Consider the following 16964-nt stretch of genomic DNA (forward strand, 5'->3'; position numbering starts at 1 on the left):
GACTGTATTCTGCCCAGGCCACCAATCCTAGAATAATTACCATGGGACAAATGAGAGGTCCAAGGAAATACAGAGCGTCTAGGGAAAGAACTATCTTAGAATCTTTTCATAAACAAAAATGTTTAATTTCAGAAAACCAGGAAATCTCCATTCTAGTCTTTTATTTACATGACCATTAAAAGTGGAAGGTACAGAGTGTTTTCCCAAGAACAAGATGAAGAAAGTCATGAATGGATGGAGCCAGCAAAGACTTAAGTAAGCTTCATGGCTTCTCCTAGGTAGAGGATGCTAATTCCCGTTCCCACACCCTTGCTTCCTCCCTTCAGGTCAATCCAAAACAAACAAATTCTTTATCATAAGCTGCAAAGAGAATTCCAGCAAACACAACGAATTTCACACCCCCAGAAAGTAAAAGTGCATCTTACGAGGACTTACTTTCCTCAGGTAGAGAAAGCTAAGCCAAGCTGGCACTCCTGGGCTGTCAGATGGCAGGTGAGAGCGAAGGATACTCACAGGCGGGAGCTGCCCCACTCACACAGATCCCTGACCTCATTTGTTTTTTTCCTAATAAGGATATGCACACACCTCCCAGGACTGTCATTGCTATGACAACGGCAGAAGTTGAGGTTGAACAGGTTAGTGGAACAGCATGCTTTCTAAATTCTCCAACAAGGCCTGAGGCTGCACTCACTCATGAAATGGAAAAATTCATGTTGACAGTGCTCCTAAATAGATTCCGAAAAACTTAAGGATCATGCTTTCTTTCTGGGGAAGGACCAGAGATGGAGTCTCCATGGAGTCTTTCTATGGGGAGTTGGTTTTGTCAGAGAGGTAAGAATCCTTGAGACAATTAAGATTATAAATCCCCATATAAAACTAGGGCACATAAACTGTGTCCATTTTCCACAGAGTAAAGAGATGTGGCAAATCAGGGCAAAAGCAATCCCCTAAGGAAACAAAGAGACAGGCACTTAAAAAAATCTTCTCTATAGCAGATTCTTCCCACAGAGAATACTCAGAACAACCTGGGTCTAAATTTTGAAGCTGAAGGATAGACTCATACCTTGAAAAATCATTTAAAAATAGCTACTGTTTACTAAACCCTTATTGTTCTTCAGATTCTGCAATGTATGTGCATTATCTCATCTCATTTTTGCAAGAACCCTATAAGGTACACACCACTATTATCCCCATTTTAAAGAGAAAGAAACTGAGAATCAGGAAAGTTAAGTAATGTTCCCAGGAACATACAATTACTGAGTGGCAGAGGTAGAATTCAGAAAGGGTCACTGACTCCCAAGCTTGAGCTCTTAACAATTATCTCTCGGGCATGGGAAAAGGCCCCCTTCTTCTCACAAGAACCATAAACAGATGGCTTCTGTGCACGGATTCTCAGCCTGTAATGATATAAGACAACCTCAGGAATATTGATCTTAGAGCAGTTCTTAAACTTTAGAGTAGATTGGTATCACATGGAAGGCTTTTTAAAACATAGACTGCTGGGTCCTATTCCTGAAAATGCCTTTCTTTCTTTTTTTCTTTTTCTTTTTTTTTTTTTTTGAGATAGAGTCTCACTCTGTCACCCAGGCTGGAATACAGTGGTGCGATCTCAGCTCACTGCAACCTCCACCTCCAGGTTTCAAGCAATTCTCCTGCCTCAGCCTCCCGAGTAGCTGGGATTACAAGCGCCCGCCACCATGCCCAGCTGATTTTTGTAATTTTAGTAGAGATGGGGTTTCGCCATGTTGGCCAGGCTGGTCTTGAACTCCTGACCTCAAGTGATCTGCCCGCCTTAGCCTCCCAAAGTGCTGGGATTACAGGCACCAGCCACCACACCCAGCCTCCATCCTGAGAATTTCTGATTCATTAGTCTAGGATAGAGCCTAAGAATCTGCATTTCTAACAAGTTTCCGGGTATTGTTGGTGTTGCTGCTCCTTTGAGAACCATTGTCTAAACCAAGGTTCTCCAACTAAGCCTCATTGCCTTAGTGGTTTCCCCTACCTAACTAATCTTTCGCTGTTTAGTCCCAGATCCCCTGGGGTCTTGAGAAACTATAATGTTATCTTCTGCAGTGCTGTGTGTTTTGAAATTTTCTGAACTTTTCTGAAGATAGTTCAGAAAATTTCAAAACTTTTCAAAATTTTGAAAATTTCAAAATTTCCCACTCTAAAACTAATGTACTGTTGCCTTAGGTAAGGCCTGAGATCCCCTGAAATGTAGAAAGAGGAGCTGGAAGAACCAATGACAGATAACAAAGCAGCCTGGCCTACTGAAGCCAGACCAGTTCCCTCACAGAGAGAGGCAGTCCTTTTATAACCTCTGGGATTGCCTCTAGGAACTGATCACAAGAGGGCATTCATTAAAACCACTTCAGGGCATTCGTATTCCTGAAGTTAAAAAGAGCTGTAACATGAGCGACTGGCCCTTTAATGTCCCTCCCAACCCCCAAACACATTCTTCCATCTGAAGAAGAGGCTGCAACCGTATTCCCTGCATTCCCAATTTAGCTAATTTTCTCTCTCTGCTCAGTCTCAAGGGAAGCTGAAAGGAAATAAGAAAGCCTGTCGTCCGGGTCTGCTCACACAAAGGGGAGGCTAGAGAAAGGGGCCAGTAATCAGGATTAACCAATTTAATGCCTGATTTGTTTATCCCGCAGAAAACATCACTTGGTGATGCCTTTGTTGATCCCTTCAGAGTGTGGCATCTTTATCTTAGGCTTTTGCAGACTGTGAAAATAAATGAACAGTTTCTCAACAAAGCAAAAGAATTCATCAGTGAGGCCGGGCACAGGGGCTCACGCCTGTAATCCCAGCACTTTGGGAGGCCAAGGTGAGTGGATCACGAGGTCGGGAGATTGAGACTATCCTGGCTAACACGGTGAAACCCATCTCTACTAAAAACACAAAAAATTAGCCAGGTTTGGTGGCACACGCCTGTAGTCCCAGCTACTCAGGAGGCTGAGGCAGGAGAATCCCTCAAAACCAGGAGGCGGTGGTTGCTGTGAGCCAGTATCGTGCCACTGCACTCCAGCCTGGGGGACAGAGTGAGACTGTCTCAAAAAAAAAAAAAAAAAAATTAGACATTTATTAACTATATGTCAAGCACTATGCTCAGTTCTTTTTTCTCCTTTAGTCATAGTAACTCAATAAAACAGGTGTTATTACTATTGCTACACCCAATTTACAGAAAGGGTAATTAAGAAAATATGAATTCAGGCAGTTTGTCTATGCTCACTCAGCAAGTAAGCTTGGGATTAGAATTCAACTCAAATCTGACTCGAAATCATAATCTTAATCTTTATGCCATATTCCCTCCAAGCAGTGCAGAACATGTATTGAGTCTTAAAAGCCTAAAAGTACCAGAAAGACGGGGAGAAAGTAGAGAATCCCTTTAACTTTACATCATTGATGCAGAGGTATGTATTGAAAAGTATGATTAGGTTGCCACGGAGTAGCTGGAAGATGTAAGCCCTATCCAGCATAGTCCATGAAGACTGTGACTCATGTGTCAGCAGCCAGGCACAGTTCTGGATAAAATGGGTTATACAAGAGGGGCTGGGACAGTAAAAAAGGGAACAAGGAGATCCCCTCCTCTATCTCTGTAAAAAAGATAGGTTCTTAACATTTTTTGAATCTGAAAGAGGGACCTGGCCAGATGTATGAAATATCAATACATGGTTCCTGATCCACATTTACCTAGGAATACACATCAACCAGCATCACCACTGGGAGGGAGAATGTATTCAAAGTTAGTTTTTGGCTCACCAGGTCAACCTACAATGCCTCCATAAAAGCAAGAAAAACTGAAACAAAGGCAGGGTAGAAAGTCATGATTTCACGTGGCTTCTTTGGGAAATTCTCACCTTCCCAGATGCTTCCACATCCTGCAACACTTGGCAATCTAAAACCACTTCCTCCTCCATCATGTCTTCACTCCGTCATTGGCATTGAGGGTACAGATTTGTCAATGAACTATTTTGTGTTCTTTCCCTTGCAATCTGGCAATATTAGCTCTCTAATGAATTGCTTCAACTTGTATATTTTTTGGACAAATGTGACTTTTAGTTGAATTGTGCAACATCCATAAATAGCAAATCCTGGCTGATTAGAATCAATGAACGCCCTTAGAGTTGCCAGCAAAAAATGGGCCCTTAGCTGCATGTTACTTAATAATTTGAAAGGCATCTGATTATTTTTGGGAAAAAACCTTTTACACACACATTCTATGTCATCTGTTATGTATGTAGATATGTATTTGAATTTGAATGGATTCTTGCAAGCCAGCCATGTTACGAATATAAGTGCCAGATATACTTGGATTTGCAACTAAACACATTTGGGTTTGAATCCTACCCTCTGCCACTTACAAGCTATGTGAACTTGGGTACATTGTTTAATCTCTCTGTCTCTGCAGTTTCTCGTATGTAGAATAGATATAATAAATCCCTTGCAAGCTTGACTTAAAGAAAAAATGAGACCACACATACAATGTACTTGGCACAGTATCAAGGCATATTATGGCTTAATAATTAGTAACTACTATTATCATCATGATGTTCTATTAATAGAGGATTAGAGTAGACATATTTTGTGTCTCTACCAACACTTAATCTTCCCTTTCTGAAAACTGCCACAGCTATGGGCCTCCAAAGCCATATTTCTATTACATGACCCTGCTTTAGTGATAGGGCAAGAATAAGGATACCAAGGAAATGTGAGTTTAAGCAATTTTCCTATACTCACCCAGTCATTAGGTTTTTTACACAATTTGGCAGGTTCTCTTTCCTGAAAGTTTGGATTAGGAAAGGGTCCCTATTATTCCTCTAAACTAAGAAATTGTGAGGCGATCATGTTTGGCAACATGCATGCCAAGGCACTAAAAGTCAGTCTGCAGAATGTTGTTGATGTGCAGAGAGAAGCAGATTAACTTTGACTTGAACTCAAAACAATGCCTTGGTTCTGATAACTTTCCACTTCCATGAGAAACCATCTTCCTTCCTTCCTCTTCTTTCCTTCCTTCCTTCCTTCCTTCCTTCCTTCCTTCCTTCCTTCCTTCCTTCTCTTTCTTTCCTACTTTTTCTCTTTCTTTCCTTACTACTTTGGGTGGGTTTCCATAGTCTTCAACCAAAAGATCTTTGTTAACAGTGTCATCTCTGTGCATAAGGCCACCAGATCTTCTCAGCATGTCTTGGATGGCATTTGAAAGGTACCTGATTTAAACAAACAAACAAATCCCAAAAACTTCATACACACACACACACGTGCACACTTTTCTTATGTTATCCTTTTTCAACTCCTGAAAAGCATTAGGTATAAAATCAAAATAATCATATATGTAAGGAAATCATGTATGTATGGAAAAAAGGGAAGAACAAAAAGATAAAAGAAAAAGAGCCATCAACATTCCTGATTTTACAAAAATAGGTCATCTGATCACTTTCTAGAACCCAAGAAAGAATGGAGAGACCCCCAGCTCTTTACCTGGTGTTGCACTGGATACTGTTGGCCACTGCTGATCAGGCCCTCCTGGACCAGCCCGTAGAATGCCAGCCTCCTCTAGGTGCACAGAGCTGAATAAACACACAGACCCAGATAACAGTTAGATCATAAATGCTTTCCCAGCTCTTCTTCCACCCTCAGAAATTGCTTACATCTATGAAGACAGGGCTGCAGCTAACACATTCTGCTCATGCTTGAACTGAAGCAATTATTGCTGAGCAGTCACCCTGCATAAACTGCAGAAGCATTGCTGACTTACTTACTGCCTGCTATACTATTCCAGGAATACACATGTTCTATCTTTATGGCAATTTTGTTTCTTATTAACACCATGTAGTGCTCACTAAATCTAACAGGAAGCCCATCAGAGGACTAAGCCATTTTAACATCTCGATGCTGAAGCAGATGAGGAGGGCTTGTTCTCAAAAGCTCCAAGACTCTCCTGTAGGTTCTCTTGTTCTTGGGTTCTCTATTCTAAAGAAGAAAACACACTAAAATTATTTTCTGATAATTGGAGTATTGTTCCAATTTGGCTATCCAATTAATTCTTAACCTTATTTTCTATTTTACTCTTTCTATATCTTTTAGGCATAGATGACCCACCCTGTATTTCCTGAGACTAGAGAAACCTGATCACCACCACTCACAGATCTCAGTTCAGAAGAGACTAATTCAGCATAAAACATTGCTGGGAGTGAGACACAAAACGGGAGACCTTTAGAGGCAAGCAGAGATAGAACATAAACTGTTCAAGAGAAAAGAGAACAAGGTGCAGTATTCATTTATGTATGTCTAATACTAACACATATTAATCTCTCAAATATTTGTTGGATGGATGAATGAATGAATGAATGATGGAAGGAAGAAATAAGTGGGATCCTAAGAGAAAATGTCCAAGAAAATCCTCATCAAAATTAGAGGACCCTTTAATTTAATTTAATTTAATTTAACTTAATTTAATTTAATTTTGAGACAAAGCCTCACTCTGTCACTTAGGCTGGAGTACAGTGGCGGGATCTCAGCTCACTGTAACCTTGGCCTCCCAGGTTCAAGCAATTCTCCTGCCTCAGCCCTCCAAGTAGCTGGGACTACAGGCACCCGCCACCATGCCTGGCTCATCTTTGTATTTTTAGTAGAGATGGGGTTTCACTATATTGACCAGTGATCATTTGTTTCTTCGTCCTTCCCATTTGGTTTCCAAAGACATTTGCAAATAATGAATCTTTTATTTGGCCCCATGGCATGGATACTAGATCACCTCCAGAAATAATGGTAGTTAATCAATTACTGTCAGAGAGACAAAGTAGAGAGAGCAAAATTATATTTAATCTGAGTCTTAGACTAATGCTGTTACTCTAGGTTAATTTAAAGTAAGCTAGGTTTGGTCTCCAGACACCCAATAAAAGCCCTTTACATGGCTCATCCTCTGAAGAACCCATGTCATTGATGACAATAAGATAGCAACAGATGGGAAAGATGAGGACACTCTAATAGGCATGAACATGAACAACAACAGTAATCAGTTATTGAGGGTAATAGGATGTAACAGTCAATGTGAGATTAAAAAAAAAAAACAAGGTAGACAACATGTATGTAAATACATTGTACAATGTACCCAATTCTCAAAGCATGAGTATTAATTATTGTTTTTAAAGGAGGAAAAGAAAGCATAGGTAGAGAGGGATGAAGGAGGTTGAAATTACTTCCCTGTAGAAATTTTGATGGGAGAAAATACACAGCGGCCTGTTTCTGTGATTTTACAGAGGACTCTATATTCCAGCACTTGATAAGCATTTGGCACTGACCATTTGCAATCTTTCAAGGAATAGACACAGGGACAAAAAAATTGCATTTTCCTGGCAAAGTACCTGAAGCTTTTTAGTTTTCACAGCTGCTTCTGGTCTATGGAGACACAGTTTATCTGAGCCATACCAAGTTAAGGTTACTTCTGAGTGAACGAGGAGGGAAATACATACCTGTGCATGCCTGCTCTCAGGGAAGCAGAGTAACGCCAGTCAGGGTTGGGCTGTCGTGGCTGCAAAATCACAAAGAGAGTTTTCTGTTAAAATGACAAGACAATGTTCTCCCGGGGATGCTGTTAAAATTAAATATTTCCGGGCATCTAAAAAAAGTACTGAATGAGCCATTTCACGTGTAACTCTATGATAATATCTATATACATAGCACTTTAGAAGAAAATTAGTTCATCAGAGTCCTTACACAGATTAGATACCCTGGAAGACCAGATTTAATAATCTTGTAAAGGCCAGCTTTGGCTTTGCCTTGCCCAATACACATCTGTGTTCTTAAAACACTACGGGAAGAACAGTCTGGTTTGAGAAAGGAAAAGCTTTCATTGCTTTTGCCCTCAAGTGCCCCATTCCCAATTCAGTATCACAGCTATAACAGGGCACATGGCTACACAAGTTCTGCTGGCCTGGCTGGACTGCAGAGGACTGCAATCTGCTGCTGGCTTTGCAGACTGCAGCATATTTGACCCAGGGCGGATGTGCCCAGTCATAACCCCAGCAACTGATAACAGCCTCTTTGCTGATTGAAGAGGGATAGCAGGGAGAGGAAAACAAACTACTGCAGAGTTTGACCTTGTTTTGCTACCTAATCCTTTTCATAAACTTGTACTTGTTCCTGCTCCTTCCTGAGTGCTTTCCCTCCTCACTGAATCACTGTTCACTAAGCTCTGATTGTTTAACAGGGAGTAGCTGAAATCCAAGAAAAACCTGCTATATTTTGCAACAGTTGTGTATTGGAAAGATCTATTGCCCTCTCTCTACAAACTGTCAGTCTGAAGGGGGAGAACAAAGAGGAAAATATGGGCACCCAAAGACTTAAAGACTGTTGGGGGAGTTACGCGCTGGTTAGAAGCTACTCAGAAATCACTGAGACATCATCAGTCATCATCACTGTCTTGTATCAGTAAGCAAAAATGTCACTGTGAAAAACTTGTGACACTCCTCTAGATGTGTTTTCATGGGTGGAGATTAAGGTAGCCCTGTCACTGAATATTGAGGTATAGCTGAATGAAAAAATGCGGGATAAAAGTTGTATTTTGTATTTTCCTCTACATTATACTTACCATATTTGGTAGAAACAAAGCCATAGTAACATCAATAGACCATTCCAACCTACCAATAATTCTTATTCCTATCATTCATATAGTTCCTTCAAGGGATGCAAAGTATTTAATAAACACATTTCTTCATAACACCCAGGAGAGAAATGATCACCATCTCAATTTTCAGACAGATTTGTGAATGGCTACATGATATTTGGTATTCAGAGAATTAGCCAAAGTCAAGGCCCAGAAAAAGTTACAACTCTGGGACAATTTACCTCAATGGTCCTCACACACTTACTGCTCTCTCTATTCTACCAATCTGCTAGCAAGATATGCATATGCAAGCTGCTTCCTCCTTTGTTTTTGAGTTCACAAAATGCTATGGATATTCCATATAACATAGCATAAAATTATCTACAGACCAAAGGAGTTTCCATTATCTACTAGCAGTGTTAGAGGGAACAAGAGAAAATGTTTGCAAATCATCTTATAAACCTGGAAATATGACTGAAATACTTTTTATCAATCAATCATCATCACCATCTCTCCCCTCGCCATCAGGAGCACTATCGTTAGCTTGTCAGCTGAGAGAACCTTTCTTCAAGAAAGACTGTAACATCTGCTGAGAAATGTTGCCAATTTTTCCATGATTGGGTAACATTCATGATGAAAATTGCTGCAACTTGATCTTTGGAATGAAATCATCAAACTCATTTTGCTGAAAGGCACAGTTCTAGCAGGACTGACCAGGAAACTCAGTTCATTATACAATCTCACTTCCCCAATGACACATTTAATTTGTCATGCTGCTATTTTCTATACTAGTCCATCAGCAACAATATCCTTCTCAGATTCATTTGCCAAAATCACAGTAAGATTTCTTATGGCAATAAGATCAGGCAGGGAAAAGGAAAGGAAGAAAGCATATAATATGTTTTAAGTAGCTACACAGTACTAGATTTTGCACTTTATTACATACTGTTGCATGTATCCTAATTCTTTCTTTGTCAGTAAACTCTATGAAAGGGATTATGTCTGTTTTACTCATTAGACACATGTATATCTTCAGATATTCAAAAAAGCATAGCTATATAGTCAGAGTCTAGCAGGCTTCTGGCATTTGGGAGGTTTTTAAAATGTGTTTAAATAAATGAACTATAATGCATAAGTCAACATTATTATACTTAAATTGCAAAAATGAGACATCGAACTTTAGAGAGATTAAATTACTTGCCTGATTGCTGAGTTCAGCTGACAGTCATGTTTAGGTCCCCTTAACACAAAAGTCTGTGTTTTACTTCATTTATTTATTTGTTCATTTATTTATTTATTTTTGAGACAGGGTCCTACTCTGCCATTTAGGCTGGTGTGCAGTGGTGCGATCTCGGCTGCCTGCAACCTCTGCCTCCAGGGTTCAAGCAATTCTTCTTCCTCAGTCTCCCTAGAAGCTGGGATTACAGGCACCTGCACCTACCACTGTACCTGGCTAAATTTTGAATTTTTAGTAGAGATGGGGTTTCACCATGTTGGCCAGGCTGGTCTTGAACACCTGACCTCAGGCAATCCACCCTCCTTGGCCTCCCAAAGTTCTGGGATTACAGGCTTGAGCCACTGTGCCCAGCCAAAAGTCTGTGTTTTAAATAAATTTACATGAAATTACATATATTTTTCTTCTTTCTCTTTTTTACTTCTGAGTTTTCAGGATATTGATTTAAAACAACACAAAACTAAAAGTAAAAAAAATGTACATGAGTTTCATCCAGAACTTGATTAAACTTGGAAAAATTCAAGTTGAAAGGTTGACTACTGATATATCTGACACAGTAAGACATATATTACTATCACAATTTCAATCATAGTTGAAATAACTGTGATTGTTTAGTTCTTTAATACTTAGATGGTACCTCCCAGGACTATGCTTACTTTCTATTGGTAAAGAATTCCAATATGTCCTATTGCTTCAAAGGTTAGTCTTTTGGTAGAATAATGGTCACAAAACTCCATATGTAGAAAAATTCAATTAGGTAGTCCATATGGGTGATGTAGTATTACTGAAGAATAAGAATACACTTCAGTTCCTATTAAAATTATAAAAAAAGATTTAATTTATCTTGTAATGATATTATTTGTGATTTATAACATAGGATATTTGAGCTACGGAAGGATGAATCACTTCTTCTAAGATTTAAATTAAAATAAGTTTAAATACCCTATTTTATTAATAAACTCACACAACTACTCCATGAAATAATATGCTATCTTCGTACCATGGAAATCCATGCGGAAGACATCAATAAATTGCCCTCTGGGACATAAGACTGCATATAATATCTCCTTTTCCTTCCTAACAGAACTCTACTAAGAATATATCCACTGCAGATTTTTCATAGTGCTATTTTGTGAACATTGATATAAACTGATAGGCAGAATTCCAAGATGGCCCCAAGATCCCTATATTCTGGTGTGCACACCCTGAATAATCTCCAAGACTGTGATTGTGATGGATCTTATTCCCATGATTACATTATGTTATGTAGCACAGTTGGCTTTAAGAAAGGCAGATCATCTGGATGGGACTGACATAATCACATGAGCTCTTTAAATCTGGGTCTAGAGGTCAGAGACAGAAATCAGAGAGATCTGAAGCATAAGAGGGATCCATGTGAGGGAAGATTCTCCAGTGCCAGCCCTAAAGATGGGGCAGACCACGGGACAGGAGTCCTGAGTCCTCAGTTCTCTAGGAACTGAGAGTGATCCCAGGCCAATAGTAAGTAGGAAAACAGAGATCTCAGTCCCCAAGCAACTGGATTCTGCAATCTGAATGAGCTCAATAGTGGATTCTTACTAAGAGCCTGCAAAAGAGAACACAGCCCAGCTGTGTTCATTTCGGCCTTGACAATACCTGAGCAGACAACTCAGCCACATGGTACAGGACTGTGACATAACAAATAGATGGTGTTTTAAAACAATTACTTGTGGTAATTTGTTACAAAGCACCAGAAAAGGGATACATAGACTGTTGCTCATTAAGGCAAAAGGGAATATAACATTCAAAATAATCATTATGTTGCATATTGGTCTTCTAGTATATAAAAATGAGGGCTGGGTACAGTGGCTCACACCTGTTATCCCAGCACTTTGGGAAGCCAAGGCGGAGAGATCACTTGAGGTCAGGAGTTCGAGACCAGCCTGACCAACATGGTGAAACCCAAAAATACAAAATTAGCCAGGCATGATGGCGCATGCCTGTAATCTCAGCTACTTGGGAGGTTGAGGCAGGAGAATCGCTTGAACCCTGGAGGCAGAGGTTGCAGTGAGCCAAGATCATGCCATTGCACTCCAGCCTGGGCAACAAGAGCAAAACTCCATCTCAAGGAACTAAAATAAAATAAAACAAAAAGGTAATACATTTGAGAATTCTGGGTGGAATACTTTCCTCTGAATGTAGCCATTTAAAATCCTAATTTACAGGAGCAGGAAAGTAAAATAAACATAACTTTAGAACATACCTAATGGGTTCCAGTACAACAGAAAGTGTTAGGTCTGTTTAGTTCTGGATGCATAGCCTGCCAGCACAGCAGCTACTCTCTCACTCACAGTTGTATCTCCTCGGAGCCCAGAGTTCTGACACTGGAAGGCCAGAAAGGAACTGGTGGTGCTTATAAGACAAGGAACTAAGATTTCTCTTTACCTTTGCAGTGCTGGATATTCCTTTGCATTTGTCAAGTTAAAATTCTTGAAAGAAAAACCCTTGTAAAATTTTCAGGTTAGCAGATTTAAAACAAAAGAATCCTTTTGACCTTTAATTTTTGAAGTCATGGGTATAGATTATACTGCTCCAAATATTATATGAATAAGCTAAATTTATAGTCATATTATCATATGCACAAAACATTGATCCAGGTGAAGTTCTGTAAAAACCACATTTAAAGAAACCTGTGAAACGCCATCATATTCAGCTAAACCTCTGGGTTTGGTGACAGGAATCGTTCCTCAAACATTTGCAAATTGACATTATTCTGACCTCTCATTGAGAGCAAAAATTGGTAGGCAACCAAGGTAAGTATCTAGAACTGACTTTGCTATTCTGTCAAGTAGACAGCATGCCAATAGGCCACGTATAATATGCCAGGCTGTGTCCCTGCAGAGCGTTCTGAGTTAGACCAGATGCCCATGTGATGGCTCACTCCTGGGTCAGAAGGAAACAGTAGGCCAATGACATTCAAGCTACAATGAATAGATTTCTTCTTCAGTCAGAATGTGTACCAGATAAAGAGACAGAGAAGAGCTCAGCCATAATTCCATCTGGCTCAGCAGTCTGTAGAAAAACTGAGGAAGGAGGTAATTGAAATAAATTATTGTATCTTCAGAACAAAGAAAATAAACTTTTTCTCAGAAGAACAGTCCTATGACCGATAATGAAGTTTGCAAACTAAAACAGCCCCAGTCATTATGAAGTGACTACCAGAGGATGAAAAACTGGAGTGGAAGTTCATAGATATGATTTCTTTGTCTATTCTGACCATTGTACAATTTTTATAAATTCACTACCATGTCACTTTACACTGAGTGTAAACTCTGTTCCAGGATAGAGTCATCAGTTAGAAAAGTCAGTGCTGGGGGAAATAAACTGAAAGAAAAATTAACTCTTTCAGGTCACTATATCTGGAATTAGGGTGAATACGCACACATAGTGGCAGAAATAACTGAAGGTTTGGTGACTACACATTGCTTTAAAATAAGTGAAAGTGAACGCAAACTTAACTCATCTCTGCTACTCTTTTGTAATTTGTACATGTTGTGCCAACTGGGCCCACTGATACGCTATTGGACAAATCTACTAGAGCACTCAAAGTGACTCATTAGCAATCACAACACCACGACCACAAAAGCACAGAATCTACCTTAAGATTTGGTTTCCTTTGCCGGGCATGGTGGCTCACACCTGTAATCCCAGCACTTTGGGAGGCCAAGGCAGGTAGATCACAAGGTCAAGAGATTGAGACCATCCTGGCCAACATGGTGAAACCCCATCTCTACTAAAAATACAAAAATTAGCAGGGCATAGTGGCGCGTGCCTGTAATCTCAGCTACTCAGGAGGCTGAGGCAGGAGAATCGCTTTAACCCAGGAGGCGGAGGTTGCAGTGAGCCAGGATTACGCCACTGCACTCCAGCCTGGCAACAGAGTGAGAGACTCCATTTCAAAAAAAAAAAAAAAAATTTTGGTTTCTTTTTATGGAGACTCTGAAGGGAGTGCCAACCAAATTCAGTATCAATTTCAGAAATTTCCAAAGAGAAATTCTGCCCTACTGCCAAATAGTTACTTCAGAATCCTCACTGCATAAGTGATTCATGAAATGAGCTCACTGGGGGTAAAATCTACCAGCAGATTAGAGTCTGGGGTTAAATGCTGATGTTTAATAAGCAACAAGAGAAAAATCAGTGAAATAATAGAAACAAAAGATCTTAACAGGCTTTGCCAATAGTGAAGCAAATAAATAAATACAAATATATTAACGGCATGTACAACATAGTGAGACCCCATCTCTTCCAAAAAACAAAAAAAAAAAACCACTAAAAACTAGTCAGACACGGTGGCGCACATCTATGGTCCAAGCTACTCAGGAGGCTGAGGTGTGAGGAATGCTTGAGACCAGGAGGTCAAGGCTGCAGTGAGCCATATTCACGCCACTATACTCCAGCCTGGGTGACAGGCCAAAACTTTGTCTCAAAAAAAAAAAAACAGTAGTAACTCACTGATATGCCCATTTGTTACCTGCTTCTATGTAAGAAATTACTCTTTCTCCAAAAGCAGTTAATACATATGACTAGGTGAATTAGTGATAGCTTAAATGCCTGAATATCCCATATCAAAGGGAATATAAACACTGGAACTTCTGTCTACTCATAGCATTGAAAAAAAGTTTTTGGAGTCAGATGGATACAACTTAAAATAACACTAGCAATGTGACTGTGTATATTACCTAACCTCCCTGAGCTTATTTCCTCATATGCTAGATTTTAACAAATATTTAATGCATCACTTGCAGGTAATGAAATCATATATATATTCAATATTATAATATTCAATATATTGAATAATCTTGAATATTCAAGATTCAATAATATGAGATATATGTGTGTATATATGTATGATATACATATATCTATATAGCAGGGTGGTTAGTGAGTACAAATTCCCTTACTCTTCCTCTCTAATTCCCATCTACTTTTAATGTAGGCACATGGTACTAATTGTACCCCAGGACTCTCCTGCCATCTGTAGTAACCAGGTAGGAAAAAAAGAAAGCCCAACATGGGAATTTAACAGGTTGATCCAGCAATGACGACTTTCAGAACTGAGTGACTTTTGTTCCCATCTTGCCACACTATAACAGTGTGACTCACTCTCTCCCTATAATTGCAAACATTTCTGGAGCTGTAGATCTTGGGGCTCTTCACTGGATTTCCAAAAGTGCCTGGCAGAAATTTGCCTTTATTAAAAATCATGCATTTTCCTGGCAAAATCTCCCCAAAGCAAGCAATTTCTGAAATAATTTTCACCCTAGATTAAATGTTTGTGTACGAAAGTACATATTAACATACAGGTCAGTGTAAGACAGAAATAGTTTATATATCAAATTGCCCCAAGCTTTAAGTCAGGAGAGGGAGGGTAACAGTGTCTTTCCTCTGAGCTTCCAGCTCACAGCTGGTGGCAAAGCTGAGCCTGGCCTGACTTATTCACGCCTCTTTACCACCTGCAGCCCACCCCAATCCCAAAGGGCTTCACGGGAATTTGTTAAGCAAATGTCTACAGCAACCTTATTTAAAGCTAAACCCTTTTAATGCTACGATCTAAAAAATTCTGGAAACTCTTTGATTTTTTCCCCCGTTTTTCTTAATCTGCAATCTGCCTCCTGTGGTTACTCAGCATTGACTAACACCAGGCACTTCTGATAAATGAATAAATCTATCAGAAATGTCAATGAGAAAAATCTACTCTTAATCAGGAATGGGAACTTTTGTGCCTGTGCATTAAATTCCTCAAGATTACCATGAACTTCAAATGCAACAATATGGACATTACTAAAAATACAGCAATATGTCAATGAAAATATATTGCAAAAAATAGGGGAGAGACAAATATTGTTCTAGCTCTAAAAGCCCTTTCTACAAAGTAGATATTTGGAAAGGTAACAATTCATCACTATTAATGGGACAAAATTTTGGCTTTTGAAATCCAAGTTTTAAGTATCACAAAGCATATCTCTGTTATTTCAAGCATACATGCGGAGACAAACACACCACACAAACACACACATAATCATGTACTTTCTAATAATTTATGTACATTCTTCGTAATAATAAACAAGCTGGCCTTATATCTACCTAAAACTCAAAACTAGTGCATATACTAACACCTGACTGTACACTTTACTGTAGGGTAAGCCATCCACTTTCCAAGCCAGCCTTTTGAAGCTATAGCAAATCAAATTTTAGATCCAGAAAATGAATGTATGCTTTGGAAGTACTGTCATTTAACTTAAAGACATGAAGGACTTGAAAAGGCTACTTTACATCTCATCAAAACCATAGAAACTGTCAACAGAAAATCAGAAGATTACAGGCTGCATTTAAGCTAAATTCAGGGAAATCCTCTTACAATGAATTCAGAGTATGCCAAGAAAGGTGGCTATAGGGAGAATTCTTTTTCCCTTCTCTTCCTCCTAATCCCAGCTTGTCTTGGTCTTCACCATCCCCCCACACCCCTAATCCACTCATTCTAATACCTCCCTGGCCCAACCAGACAAATTGGTACTTAATCTCTCTGCCTTACCATCATCCACTCCCTCTGACAGCTCCCTACAGAAGAGTTGCCACATCATACAGCCAAAGCAAACTTTAGCTTCAGTATGATGTCTAAATATTACAGCTTTATCACCTGTGACATGCATTTCCAGAGGATCTTATCACATAGGTTCAGTGAAAGTACCAGAAATATTAATTTCCACTGTAGATAGTCCAGAGTATAAACAGAGACAGCATACAGTGGTGACTATGACAGCCCCTAGAGGCCTCAGAGCTTTTTAAGAAACATCACTCCTATAGGATTTCAAAAGAAAAATTTCCCTGTAGATGATACAGCAGAGGACATTTCTCCTTGGGTCTCATAATGTTACTCCCTAAAACATAATCCCTATTCCAAGGCCTGTTCTGTTTCTCTATAAATCTGTCCTTAGCATTAAATGTTAAGACTAATCCTCACTTCTCAAACAATTTTATGGACAAGTCTTCATGCCTCTGAAAATGGAAAATAAAACAATTCTTTAGTGCTGTTTTTCTAGAGAGGAAATAGTAGATGATGATCAAAGTGTGGATACTATATAT

At 39.4% G+C, this 16964-nt stretch overlaps 1 protein-coding gene across 19 annotated transcripts in view; it reads right to left on the reverse strand.

The window, feature by feature from the left end:
* The window catches only part of LOC105467247 (protocadherin alpha-C2), a 220551-nt gene that overhangs the window by 23308 nt on the left and 180279 nt on the right, over positions 1 to 16964 (reverse strand). For 16 of the 19 annotated variants that reach the window (XR_003014750.2, XR_003014751.2, XM_024788266.2 and 13 more), the window contains exons 2-3: positions 7476 to 7534; positions 5482 to 5570 (exon numbers count right to left, since the gene is read on the reverse strand). Coding sequence is in view for 14 of the 19 variants with exons in the window: in XM_024788266.2 (XP_024644034.2) it covers positions 5482 to 5570; positions 7476 to 7534 (148 nt within the window). In the remaining 5 variants the exon portion in view is untranslated. Of the gene's footprint in view, positions 1 to 5481; positions 5571 to 5843; positions 5974 to 7475; positions 7535 to 16964 lie in introns of those variants that run through there. The other 3 variants (XR_011624632.1, XR_011624631.1, XR_003014752.2) reach the window with 1 other exon arrangement.

The sequence above is a fragment of the Macaca nemestrina genome, chromosome 6 (genome assembly GCF_043159975.1).
Source record: "Macaca nemestrina isolate mMacNem1 chromosome 6, mMacNem.hap1, whole genome shotgun sequence".
NCBI classification, from domain to species: domain Eukaryota; kingdom Metazoa; phylum Chordata; class Mammalia; order Primates; family Cercopithecidae; genus Macaca; species Macaca nemestrina.